We start from the raw sequence: 14,446 nt of genomic DNA, 5'->3' as shown, positions 1-14,446 counted from the left end.
TCTGGTTGAATCCAGTTGTGTAAAGATGTGTAAATTTTCAATTCATTTTAAATAAAATCAGTGCTTTTCTTAAATTTGGCCAATTAGCTTTGACATTTAGATTTTCAGTCAAAGTAAAAAACTAAAAATACTCCATAAAACATGCAACAACCTGTTTCTAGTTCTTTCTGAAAATGAGTCGAAGGGTTTGAATTGTGAAGCCTTCCTTCCCACATTCTTCAAATCACTCTCCCAGCTGTGGCGTTCATCCACAGCTCTTTTCATTTCCTACATAACTTTGATTTCTTTCAGATAACAGCGTAGGCATTTCAGAAATGACCTGTTGAGAGGGAGAAGTCTGCTGATATCTCAACAGGTGCTATTCAACATTTGAGGTGTATGTGTTCGGCTAAACAGTAGCCTATGTGGTTTGTGCATCGTTATACAAATTTTAAGACACACTTAAAAAGTTGAGTGACTGCAGTACAAAGAATAAATAAATAAATATGTTCATGTTTATATGAAGCTAATATCTCCATCAAGCTAGTCCCATTGTGTGCCAGCACAGTGCCTCAAAGCACAGACCAGACCAACAATAGTTGCTCAGCACCCAACTTGCCAAATATCATCTGATTCTCGAAAATTAGATTGAAAAGTTGCCATTTTGACATAGTGGAGAAGACTTGGCATACATTACTGAAGTTAATCTAAAAAAATAATTGAATGGGAACTTTAGAAGTTGATCCAAAATGACAAGGAATGCTTCATCACTGTGCAAAGTTAGAGACAACAACAGTCAAATTTAAAGCAGGTATAATTTATTGGTTTTATATCAGTGTAGTCACTACACTTTCTCACAGCATGTGCCACCGGCAGATAGAATGATGGATGATATTGAGACTGAAAGACGGCACAGAAACAGCAGCAGCTCAGGAACAAGCCTGTCAGTAAAGTATGTGCTGAGTAGGGCTGCCACAAATGATTATTTTGATAGTTGACTAATCAGATCATCATCCACTGGATGTAAAACGTACAGCTTATTGCACCAGCAGCATCTGCTCTTATATAACTATCATTAGCTTACAGCTTTAAGTGTTTAAGGTATGTGCTAACTAAAAATAAAGACAAGATGATAGTTTATTAAATTTTAATGAAATTTGCAGATTGTTTCGGTGAAGTTTAATAAACTCCTTGCTATCTAAACTATAACAGGACACCGGAGTATATTCTCCAGCATCTCACACTTCTGATAATCAGCTGTCTGCTTGACGTTTATTCAGCTGTGTAAAAACTATAACTTTAATCTCAGCCAAACCGATTTACTCAGGAACAAATAAAATACTAAAAAAAGCCAAACAATAACATTTTTAAGTTATCTAAGTGACTTATATATCATGTTTAACCTGAGTAGCGAAAGACGACGGTGTGTTTGAAAACGATTTGCCGGGAGTCCGGTGTTCTCACGGCTCTAGTGAGCCTAGCCCCCGGCTAGCTATCGAGCTAGTGGGTAACAGACGTCTCCGAAAACGTCGGAGCGCTTTTGAAAATATGTGGTGTCTTGATAAACTGAGCAGATATTTGAGGTTTACACAGCTACATTCTCGCCTGAAAATATGTTAAACGTTTATTTTGTGACCCAGAAAGAATAATAAGAGTAATATTAAAACGAAGTAGCTGCCGCCATTGTTGACTACTGCGCTGGGCCGCGCTATGAATTCTGGGACACAGCTTCTTCTTCTGCAGGGTTTAACAGCAGCTGCCATCCTTGTACATGCAGTGCTGCCATCTTCTGTTTCAGTCCGTTATTACACTCTTAAATCCTACTACTTATTGCTGCGTCTTTTGGGATCTTACAAAGCTTCAAACGACGCGTCGACTATTAAATCAGTCGTCGACAATTTTGATAGTCGACGTAATCGTGACTAGTCGACTAATCATGGCAGCCCTAGTGCCGAGTATGGCCTAGAAATCACAAGGTCAAAATAAAACGTGCCCCTTAGGGTGGTTGAGAATGACCAAGCTAAGATCATGTGGGACTTCCAGATAGAGATGGACAAACTGGTGATGGCATTTAGGGCAGTGACCTCCAAACTGGGCAAGTGGTTCCAGCAGATCCCATCGACAACATCTGAGATCTCTGTCCAGAACACTGCAGTCCTGGGAACAGCTAAGATGCTATGCAGGACCCTCAAGCTCCCGGGCCTCTGGTAGAGGACCCAAGCTTGAACAATAAAGACTTCCCACAGCCAAGTTAGTTTTTTGTTTTACATACACACACTAATGCACCACCAATGCACAGGAGTTTGCAGTCTTACCTGGCAGTAAATATGAACCAAGTACACCAGCTCCTTAGATTCATAGCCATTCCGCGTCACTTCGCTTTGTTCGTCGCCAAGGGACAGCTGAAAAACAGAGAGAAGGTCTGAGGCATTCGATGAGCATAACATGGGTTACTTCAAGCAATTGTGGTTCTTTAAATATGATTAAAAAGTATTGGTTTATCTTGCCTTGTTTTATCGCACGCATCTCTGCCTGACATATGTGACAAACGCAGGCTCATGAATGGCTTCAGGAGTAGTTTTGTGGGCTTGGGCCATATCAAAGTGCCATCCACACACAAACTTGTAATAGTAGACCTCGGTCCTCAGTTAATGGAAGTCAGTTCATTTCTTTTTGAGACAAAGTTCTTTTTCTAACGTTACATCTTTCTCTATAGAGAACTGCTTTGGCATGATGAACTACAGAAGCACCAGTGACCTGCTGAGCTACACTTAAGGCTCTGGCCCATATATTAGGATGGCCGACCAACCCCTCCATACTTATTCTAAGCACGTTTTTCAGTGCCCAAGCAAGTAGGGAAGTTTTGTTAAAATGCTTCACTCTCTTATCAAAAAAACAGGGATTCATTAATGCTTGGTTACCAGGGTAACCCCAGTTCTCTGAAGACCCAGCTCCACTTGCATGACCAGTCATGGAAGCTCTACTACCACTATGCCTGTTTAATATACACACCAGTCACTTCAAGAACACTCCCTCTTTTCTTAAAGAACAAAGGTCATTGTTTGCATTGCATGAAAACGCACAGATCTATGGACATCTGTCTGAACGTGACCCACAGCTGATGGACTTTTTTGTGGTTGAGCATCCACTCCCCGTACAGTGGTTTCCCTCTGGAGAGCAAATCCGCTCTGGTGTTCAACACACCAGGAACGTGAGTCGGCAGGAGGTGCTTGCTGCTCCACATAATCAGGCAGAGAGAAAGCTTGTGTAATGTCACGAAACAAGTGCATCCCTGACAGTTTATATACACCACCACTGTTGCATTCTCTCCTGACCGAGACATGACCATTTTTCAGGAGCAGCAAGACCATGGTTCCCTTGGGAAACAGAGCAATGTGCAGGAAAATTTTCTTCATGCAACCTCTCGATAGAAAACCCTGAAAAGAAACGGGTCATTTCAAGGTCCAGATATTTAATATTCAGAGTGGGAGACGGCACACTCTTGATACAATTGATGATGAAAATCAAGCCAGACAGGCTGCATAATAGTGCCTGGGTGTTTTTCTCCAGTGCCTCTTCACACATACTAGAAAATCTTTCAAATATACAAACACACTGAGACTTGCCGCCTGCCAAGGGTTCAGAGTTACCTAAACATACTTGGAGAAAACCCCAAGGGTGAGCGCCAGTCTGAAAAAGAGGCTCTGCTATTCTTAGACTATGGCCTAAAAGGCATTCAAAATTATGAATTTGTATTTGCTGAAGTGAGAATTGAGGGAACATAAATCCATTTAGGTATCGATTCATTATCTTTTCCAGTGCATTGCTTCCTGCCCTTCAGCCTACAAGAGAAGAAACTTTGCTGTCCAAAGCCCTTTCAGCTCCCCCTGCACCCAATGAACATGCCGTGCTATTGAAACTGGATGGTTTCATTGCAAACTGTAACCTCTGGCAATGCATGTCATGCTCTATGGTTCAGGACCACTCTAATGATCTTCACAGGAAAGAAAGTGAGTACCTGGTGTGGAACCAGGGGTTATTATAAAAGGGGGGGGGGATGCCATGTCCTTGAAGTGATTGGTCTGTTTTAGAAAGATGTGGTGGTAGTGGAGCTTCTGTTATTGGTTATGCCACAAGGTGCTTCCCATAGTGAGATACTGAGTGTGGTTGCAAAGAGAACCAGAGGTTTCTTTATGGGAATGTAGCTCACTCCTGGATTGCGTCAGCAGTCCTAAAGCTAAGCTCCAGTACTTCTCAGGATCTCAAGCTCGAGGTACAACATCCATCAGACAAATTCAAACAATTGATGTAAATTATGATCCTGGAAATAAAAGGATATAATGATAATTAAAGTTATGAGCTCCAAGTTAACAGAGGCAACGGCCAACATGCTGATGGAATATAGTAAGTGCTCGCTAAGAGCAAAGTACTCTATTGGGGTGATATGGTACTATCAGGTAGCCAAATATCTTATAGGAGGTAAATTTGCAAGGTTGCAAAAATCACATGAAAAGTGTGTAAGAACAGAAACACTAGAAACGGTATTCACCAAATTTATAGCACATGTTGTCATATCATCTGGCACTAGGTCTTATATGCAGAGACACCTCATAATTGGGGTCTTCCAGTGCACATTGCCACTATGACATAATTTGCGTAGCCATGGTGACAGGTTGCCATCCCACCAGTCTATACTGAGGCAGGGAAGACTGGTTGAACAGATTTAATTGTTCAAAACCGCACGTCTTCGTGTTCAACATACTGTTATTGTCTCTTCTTTGATACTAGCCATTTAATGAAACAGCCTCATGTGGTTTCCCAATCCCTCTTTTATACCAGTGATACAAAGAAAAGTTGAACAGGTGTTTTAATCTTGCATTATATAAGAGCTGGTGCTTTTGAACCTGCTCTTTTTCCCATAGGAGAAGCTATTGTGTCAGATAGTTGTGCTAATGTTTGCAATCACTGGCTCCACTGTAGAGATTCAGGAAGTTCAGAACTTAAAACAGCATTTTGAGGGCAGCCCATCCATCCATCTATGAATCATTTGTCTCCACGTCAGAATAAAAATAAATACAGAAGATAAAGAATGAATATCTGATATTCATTATGTTCTGTACTTGCAAAGGTGAATGAAGGGAGGTTTGGTTGCTGATTAATTGATAATAATTAGTTGTACTACTGAGAAAACTAAAAAAGTTTGCAGACACTCTTATTTTGAATAAAAAAGTGATTACATTTTGTAAAATACAAATAAAGAGTCAAACTGTGAAAGAGTAAGTGACCCACTCATGAAACATTTTTATCTTCTATCCCATTTGCTGCATCAATATGTTAGATCTGCATTTTGTGTTAACACAAACAAAAGTTCTGCTTTCACAACAGCAGCATAAAAACTGAGATCGAGGGTATTTATGTGGTGTGTGGGTCCACTAAACAGAGCCTGTCGGAACAATGTCATTGTGCCAGTGAGGGGGACGAAAACACATGGAAGTGTTCTGGATCCCATTAAAGCAAGTTTGATTTAATACAGTTGTTGAATATTGACTGGTCAGCCTCGAAAGAGGGAAACAGAAGACAGGAAAGGGCCAAAGTTAGCTGGTTAGCGCCACTTAACTTTCAAAATAAAAGCAAGGGAATTGTTTACAAGTAAAGCATTGAAAAGGATAAAAGCGAATAAAACAAAAACAAATTGAACTGTACTTGGAAGTTAATGCCCAAAAACACAGCGATGCACTTTTGGAACAAGTCTACAGGAGAAAGACGTCCCAAACGTGGATGGGACGTGGAGAAATTTTCAACTGTTTTAAAAAAAATCTACTAAAAGTGTTCATGTTGACATCAGCATTTAATGTTTTTCATGATAGTAAAGTAAAATGCTACCTTCAATTAACCTGTTAACATCAGGGAGTCAGAACTAAACAAAAGAAGAGTATTTCTGTCAATACTTTTGATCTTGGATTGTTAGCATTGATTAGCATGATTCAATATCATGTGAAAATACAACTCAAGTGAAAAACAACAACAACAACAACAAAAATCTAGAGGAGGTGGTGATGGGCACATGCCTGTGTGCCGCAAAAAGAGAGATTGCGGGTATCCAAAGACAAAGAAGGCTGCATGCAACTGTTACAGTAAAATGTTACCAATAGATGTCAGTAGTTAATCCTAGTTACAGTAGCTGCTGTAGGACCAACAGCTCTGGCTGACAACAACAGGAATCAATGAGCTCGTTTACGCACATTTTCGTATGTTTGAACCTGACTTCAGTTCAGGGGATCAGGCTTGAGGTGAGGAGGAGGAAGAGGATGACAATTTATCCAAAAACTGGTCATGTTCTCCCTTTCCTTTGTGTTTTTTCTGCTTTAGTTAAGGAAAGCCTCCTCAGATGATAAAGCATAGATATGATCCTTTATGTTTTGAGTCAGACAATGCAGAATCTGGCTAATCACCTGGCCTCACAGAAATCATCTGACGCTGATGCAAGTTTTGGTTTTCCAGGAATTTGATTATCAGGAAATACTTTTTGTTTGCTAAGTAATAAATTGGCAAAGTTATCACGAAATGGGCTGATGGTGTAAAAATGAATGACGTGTCACCGGCTGCTCACACTGCTTAAAAACACACAAACAACACACAAAAAACAACAACAAAAACAACATAAAACCCATCTAAAGTCCAGCTGCTCAGTGGTGACTGGACCAGGGCGAGACGTGGTATTGATCTACTGGCTTTTAAAAAGTATTTTGGTCTGGACTGCACACATGGACCAATCAATTAAACAGGCTGTTATCAACTTAGAACTAGGACACTAGTGTCACCAGTATGACTGTATCGTCTAACCTGACACCGTTTTTAGTGTTTATAAATGATTCATCAACGTCATTATCAAAGTGTTCTTTATTTTGAAGAATTGCTTTTTTCATGATCTGTTGATCTCAATCTGACAAAAAATGAAAATGCAGGAAGTGTGAAAGCACTGCTGCAAATTTAAAAGCCGCCTTTTGGATAAGTTCAGTTTACTTCCATCAGGATGGAGGTTCTACTTCCTTAGAAGTAGGGATGGGTACCGGTACATAAATGGAAGTAACCAGACCGAAAAGCAGCGCACATTTCGGTGCCTTATTTCGGTGCTTTATTTTCCTGAGCTGTGATACACTTTAGATTCTAGCCAATCATTTTACGTTTCCGAGGATAGTAGGCGGGTCCAGGTACGTACGTTCTTTTAGAGCAGAGCTACAAATTAAAAACGCCCAAGGCAAAGCGGTCAAAGTCTGGCTGTACTTCACAGCAAAAGATGCAAACTCAGCAGCCTGCAACAAGTGCTTTAAGCTGATACTGTGATACTGTCAAAGGAGGTAACACCTCAAATCCGATGAAACACCTGGCGACGCATGGCGTTTTTTTTAAAAGCCAAAAAATGCGCCGTATTTGTTAGCTTGCTGCGAGACCTCACACCGAGCACATCTACTGCGGTGCCTGTTATCGGACCCGGAGCAACATCCCCCAAAAACCTGAAGAGGAGAGTCCTGGCCCCTAGCCCTGCCAGTGTAGCAGAAATGATGAGGATGATGATGCAGCAGCAGCCGTTCTTCTCTGCATGAGTAGCTTAATGTTGTTCGTGTGTAATTTACGTTGAGTAGGCTAACCACGTTATTACATTAATGCATGTAAGGTGAACTAGCAAACACCGTCGTAGTTACATGCGGCTGTCTTCTTGTTTGATGGCAGATGCTCCCTTCACCCTGGACAAAAAGGCTAAAATGACCAAAGAAAAAGTGAAAAACAGCTAAACATGAGAGGTTTTTGGACAAAGTTTGTGTTTTTTCCATTGTTTAAGCACTGCTTCCAGCCAAGAGTGATATCATATATGCCCCATAGCTGCAGAAAAGACTAACATTGTTATATTTTTACAAAAAAACAGCTGAACATGAGAGGTTTTTGGACCAATTTTGTGTTCTCCATTCTTTAAGCACCGGTTTGAGCACCGTTTAAGCACCGGCACTGTTTCAAAAGTACCGGTTCGGCACCGGTATCGGATAAAACCTAAACGATACCCATCCCTACTTAGAAGTGGCAGTTATACATATGAGGTCATTCTTTATCTTATCCAACCCCATAACACTGCTCCATGCAGTCTTTTGTCTTAGTGACTTTTATGTGACTGTTACTGTCAGGGTTTGTTTGGTAAAGTTGTTTCTCAGCAATAAAAAGGAAAGACATGAGGTCATTCAATCCATCAGGTACTGGCTTTTTAAACAAAAGCCATTCTGTCTGGTTTCTGGCTTCTTTCAGTTATTGCGTATTTTGAGTTTACTGTTTATTTCAATTTATTGCTGTGCTTGTATGTATTTGTTATTACTGATTGCTGTGTATAAGCCAAATTGCCTCTCAGGGACATTAAAGTGCTACTCTGCTCTGCTCTTAAGCAAGTGGTGTGTGTGTGTGATTATAAGTTGTTCCACATGATGTTGCTGAGCGTCAATATTTTGCACCCAAAGTTCTTTTGGAAATGCTTCAGGGTGCAGTCACTGTGGAACTTTTTTGATTTAGCAATATCCGAGTGCGTTGTCATGCAAACTGTGGGACTCCGTCCAGCACACGAAAGGCTCTGTGCTGTTTCTGCAATACATTTATGTGCGTGTGAACGGTTACGACTCGGTTTGGGATGATGAGGAACTTTCTGGTCACAAAACACTTAAAGGTTAAAAAAAATGTTATGAAAAGAAGATGATACTGTGAACAAAGAGAACATCATGCCTCTCAGTGGCAATCTCAGGATCACCTTGATTGTGGCAGGGACATACATACAGCAGCTAATATTACCTGAGAAACAGACAATACTGCATAGTAGAGCAGGGCGATATGACCAAAAATATTTATCATGATATACATTTGAAAATTTGTGATAACGGTATAACTGACGATATAATTGACACTAGACAAAATACTTTACAACTCCACAACTTTATTAGTGCAAAAAAAACCATCAATGTATTTTCACTTAAACAAGCAGCTGTTTCCTGTGCATTAAAGTTATATAAAAATGTAACAGTGCAAATGCAAAATCCTTGCTGACAGTTTAACCAAAAGGCGTTTCCAGTGGAAATTGGCCGACATATCCTCAGCATAACCATGTATAATATCCACAAAACTTAAAAAGAGGTTAAACACACACAATACGGTAATATTATGTTGAAGCACAGTACGTATCACTCCACGAGGCTCTTGCCTACGATAGCTGTAACGCTCCGACAATCCATCAAGCGGTGCGGCTTCGTAGCTTAGCAAAGTCGTACCGAAACATTTGACAGATTTTCGAGCTCCGTGTACATAAAATCATTTCGAGGTCAGTAAACACAACCAGAATTCATAGATAAGGCACACGGGATTATAAGGGGCTCTGACGATTTTCAGAAAAATCAAAGGATTGATTTTAAGTGTGCCGTATTTTCCAAACAACATGGTAATAATGACGGCCCGCTAGCATGCGCTACCAAAAGTAGTGCTTTGTTGTGTATCTGACGGATGAAAGATAAACCAGTTCCACACCACTGAAGTTGCAGCATTTTTACAAACCAGTCCAGCTTCATCTGATTCATTTAACAATCCACTTTCGCTCTTCTCATTCTGCGTCGCCGCCATGTGCGTATGTAAACAAAGGCACTGCGCATGCGCGTTTTACCCATATTCTATCTCATTTTCCTATCGTTGCCCAAAATTACACCGGTATTACCGTGAACGGTATGATATGGCCCAGCCCTACTGCAAAGTAATGCCAGCACAGCAATAGCAGGGTTACAATAAGTCACAGAGGCTTATGTAGCTAAAATCTATTGTATAGCAAATCAAGGCCGGCAAAAAGAGTAATAAACTCCAAGCTTAGAGTCAGATCTGTTGGGTTTGAAGCCAGAATACTAACATGCTCAGAAAATAACACAAAGTAAACACAAAGCGAAGGATTTCTCAACTTCCAGGCAGCTGACACATTAACCACAACAATAAAATCTGACTGGTGAATTGAATATATTGATGATCTGTTCTGCTGGGAAACCTCAGGTCCTGTGATTCATGTGAATATCACTTTGATATCTCCCAAACACCTGAACACAGCTGCAGACCAAGCACAAAGGCAGCAGCCTCCCTATAGCAGGACAATGGCTCCAAAATCTTTTAAATACTCAAATAGTCTTATTATTTCTATGGTTTGTTAATGTTTTTTAAATATATTTTTTTTTACTAGTGCATGATATGATGTAATATATCATCAGAAGGTAGCAGTAATTCCGCTAGATGCTGATTTCCTGGTTACCACAGGGGAACACCAGTAAAATATCTGTGGCACGGTGAGCGCTGAGACTACACGTCTGTGTCTCTCTACAGTTTTGTACACTAATAATGGCAAAAACACTAGTTTCTAGAACATTACACCTAATATGAGTCACACTGTGTATGAACAAAATACAGACTTTTGTTTTATTTCCCAGAAAGACACTTTCTCAAACTATGACGATAACTGTTAGAGAGACCCTGGCTGTGATTCCCAAGTCCCCGATGATCATCTCTGCTGACAGCATGTAGAAATTACAGATAGCATCTACTGAATAAACGAGGCTGGGAGAAAGTGAACTGCAGGTTGGCTCCCAGCTGAAAAACAACAGAACTGAAGTGAGCACCCCAGAGACATTTTCAGCTGTGATGGAGGTTTTCAAAACAAAAGCAGCAGTTGTGGCATTTCAGCGAGCACGTCTGCTTTTATTAAGAACTTTTGAAGAGAACCTGCAAATGCTCCCATGCACCCGAACTGGGAAGCATGCTGCACACGTTACCTACCATCCTAGGCCTGTTTTCTGCATTTCCTGCAGCTCGCCACATTGCAATTCGCTTTCAATCCAACCTGTGCTGCACTAGCACACATTGTCCCTGTAACCACAAAGCCAGCTGCAATCTTGCCAGCACTTGTCAAACTATGGTTTCAAAAACCACAGCTCCAGAATAATAGCATAGGAACAGACTGCCTTTCACAGGAAATGAGAAACACTGAAGAATTGTGGCTATACTGGTTTAAGTTCAAAACCTAGCCACAGATAACAACAAGGCTGACATGAAGGATTTGGATCAATGTCATGAAAATCAAAAGAAAAACACACAAAAAAGTCAAAACAACAACAAAAAGCCACACTGGTTTCCTCACTGTGGTCATGCTGTGCTATATATGGTCATACTGGGGAAAAATATATATCACTGGATGGTCTGTCCCTCAGCTGTTCTTGTTTACACTGTTGTAAAAGCTGGCCTGTGGAATTCCTAAAAGAAAGAGAAAAGCCCTTTCACGTTGATAATTTTCCAAAGATATTTACTTGGAGATCTGTGTTAAACTCAGCTGTCGCTCTAACAAAGGTTTCTGCATGCAGTGCCACACCGATATCTCGGCCACAAGCTTTTTTTTCACGAGTCCTGCAGGCACACAAGGACAACGGGGAAGCACAGCTCTGCAACCGCAGCAGCAGAACTGAAAGGGCAGAAAAAGCCCTCGTACTTACAGTAGGTCAGCTCTAGTTTACGTTCCTTCCCTTCATGCAGCTCCTTAACGCTCCAACACCTGTCCAGTCTCTGTTCCTCAAGTCTAAGAATGTACATCCAAGCTTGGGTTTCTCCGCCACGGAGCACAATTCCCCTTGGCGGGACGTAAATGTCAGCTCCCCACTTTCTTTCACATACAGTGTAAGCACTCCCAGTGTGGGATCCGGGGAGAGAAAGCGAGAGGAGGGGGCAACAATATCATCAGCAGCTGGTGTTAGAGGATGAAAGCCGGTTTGGTGGATTACTCAACGGGACAGCTTTCATCTCCTCCATTTTGCCTTCTCTTCCACTCCACCATTGGGATGCCCAATTTTAAACCTTCTTTCTCTGGAGGCTGGCACCCAACGCAACTTTGAAAATCTGACTAGCAGCAGCAAAACAAATGGAAACAACCTGGTTTAAATGTCCAAAAAACAACAGCAAAAAACAAAACAAAAAGAAAGATGTGTTCTTTAGTCCTGTTCTGGCAACCTCACCGTCTGCTCTCCGTGTCCTGCACCACATGCTATTCTCTTTTTTCCTCCTCTTCCCTGTCTGACATGCTGGATCACCCCTCCCCCTTCTCTCCTCCTCTTAACCCTCTCTGGTTGGTATGTTCCCAGGACAAAGAGCAGGGATGGAGAGAGAGAGAGGAGCAGAGGAGAAGGAAAGGGCAGGAGGGGAGAGGGTGTGTGTGCACTTGCCAGGGAGCTTTTCCCTCCTTCCACATCTGCAGTCCTCTCTGTGCTGTCCTCAAGCAAAGTGGCGTCTGACTGAAAGTGATCTGAGGAGGCCGCTCTTCCAAGAACACAATTACCATGACTTCCCATTATTAAACTTCAAAACACACTTTTCAATAAGTGATGATCTGCAAATGCAGTAAATAATGGGAAGCTATTTATATAACCTAATAACCTAAATAAGCTCCCAGCTTGCACCACTTGCAAAGTAGAAATAGAGTCACCAAAAGTACGCTCTGCTCCCAGCCAGCTACCTTAAAAAAACTGAAGCGGAAGTTGAATCAGCTGTGACAACTTCACGTGTGCCATCCATATATAAGATGGATTAAAGAGACTGCAAACAGCCTGGCTTACCAAAAAGGTAATAGCCACGAGGGTGCAGAGCCGCATGGGGCGTGCAAGTCTCTCAGTTCTGCGTGAAAAACATGCAAACAAACAGTTCAAATATCCACAGTCCAATTCAACTTATGGGTACAGACTGTGGCGGAGGTGTGGCTGCAGGCTCAGCTGCAGGGGAGGGGTGGTGCAGTGAGCTCAAGGGCGGTGCCAGGCAGGTGAGTGGACAGGTGGTGGTGATGGCACTGACGAGCTCTCGACTGTTTTTAGTGACGCTGGAGTGGAGAGGAGGAGGGTTCTTCAGAAGGTGTGCACAACGCCGGAGGAGAGCAGCAGTGGGAAGTGTGTGTGTGTGTGTGTGTGTCCTTCTACGCAGATTTCTCAAGACGGTGTGACGATCACAAATATCTCTAACACCACCTGCTGCACTACCTTTTACCAAAGGAATGGTGCAATGTGACAGCAGTCACCACTGAGCCAAAACTTTCTAAGCCTTCGTAAAAAAACAGATTTCCACATAAGCCGTGAGCCATTCCTCTCAGCTGAGACGCCCGCTCTGACCGACTGCTGGAGAACAGCTTCACTTCGTTTTCTACTATAAGTCTGCTTATGAATATCAAATGATAATCCAATGATGACCCAGTTCATTCTGTCTCTGCTGTGCTGTGCCAGTGACAGGTTGGACTGATTTATCCAAACCACATGCGCAGAGGTCAGATATAGGGCTGGGTATCGTCACTGATTTCTAGAATCGATTCAATTCCGATTCACAAGGTCCCGAATCGATTCGATCCACGATTCGATTCACTTCGATTTGAATCTGGGAAATTTTGACAGTCAGAAATATTATAATTCAGATCAGTACATTTACATATTTTTGTATCTATAAAAAGGAAGCTGACACACGCAAGACTTTATCAAAGGTGTGAGCATCACAGCAGAGGCCTTTGTGTCAAAGTAGCTGAAGATAAAACGCAGAAAAACATGAAGGTGATTTTCCTGTTCTGGGATTTTATAAAAATATTCTGCAGTAGATCAAAAACGAAAGAAAACCATTAATCAACACATGAACATTACCTCTGAAGTTACAGCGGTTTTATTAGAGACACAGCGTTTTGCATTTTGCATAATTTTAAAAAGTTTAAATTTGTTCAGTATTGAACAGCAGAAATTAGGTTTTCTTTTAGCAAGTATATAAAACGGGGAAAAAAAAAGAAACATCGGCCAACAGCGCTGTAACCAACGGTAGACTTGTGCGTAACAAGCAAGAGAATAATGAAGAAAACAGCACAGAGAGAGAGAGAGCTGTGCATCGTGGTCGAAGCAAAACAGTAAAAGTCAGAGTGAATTCATGACGTTGTTTATGTGAAGCCTAGTTTGGATCTTCTTTTGCTGCTGGTTCGGTCAATATTGTTTGGAGAGAGATCAAACTAACAGCTTTAGAATCGGCGCATAAAGGGCGTGAACATGAAGCGTGGACCCGCCGACAGATCAGAATCAGCGAGCTGTCGGCTTTCAGCCCCGACCGTGAGAAAGGCGACATCTAACTGATTCTGATCCGCGGGTCGCGCTGTGTGTGTTTACTTACTTAACTACTTAAGTCTTTGTGCAGAATCCGTGTTCCTGCTCTCATTTACTGTCTTAGCTGTTTGGTGGTTGTTGAAATTTTGTGAGATTTCACCAGAGATTCTGGCATTTCGGGCAAAATAAATTTATATTAAAAAATCGATTCAGGATTTTAATGAATCGATTTTACGTTATCCAAGCCAGAATCGATTTTAATCGATAAATCGATTATAAAAACCCACCCCTAGTCAGATATTATTGTT

General features: G+C 41.5%; 1 protein-coding gene and 1 long non-coding RNA gene across 6 annotated transcripts in view; one reads left to right on the top strand and one right to left on the bottom strand.

Moving 5' to 3' along the window:
* The window catches only part of arhgap32b (Rho GTPase activating protein 32b), a 144,815-nt gene that overhangs the window by 43,954 nt on the left and 86,415 nt on the right, over positions 1-14,446 (bottom strand). For 4 of the 5 annotated variants that reach the window (XM_085173953.1, XM_085173954.1, XM_085173955.1 and 1 more), the window contains exon 5: positions 2,295-2,381. In XM_085173953.1, coding sequence (XP_085030079.1) covers positions 2,295-2,381 — 87 coding nt within the window. Of the gene's footprint in view, positions 1-2,294; positions 2,382-11,522; positions 13,798-14,446 lie in introns of those variants that run through there. The other variant, XM_085173957.1, reaches the window with a different exon arrangement.
* Positions 1-14,446, top strand: part of LOC146509341 (uncharacterized) — a 236,846-nt gene that overhangs the window by 200,541 nt on the left and 21,859 nt on the right. The window lies entirely within an intron of this gene.

The sequence above is a fragment of the Neolamprologus multifasciatus genome, chromosome 10 (assembly GCF_963576455.1).
Source record: "Neolamprologus multifasciatus chromosome 10, fNeoMul1.2, whole genome shotgun sequence".
Lineage (NCBI taxonomy): Eukaryota > Metazoa > Chordata > Actinopteri > Cichliformes > Cichlidae > Neolamprologus > Neolamprologus multifasciatus.
Note: the sequence above shows the minus strand (reverse complement) of the source record. Positions and strands in the feature narration are given on the sequence as shown.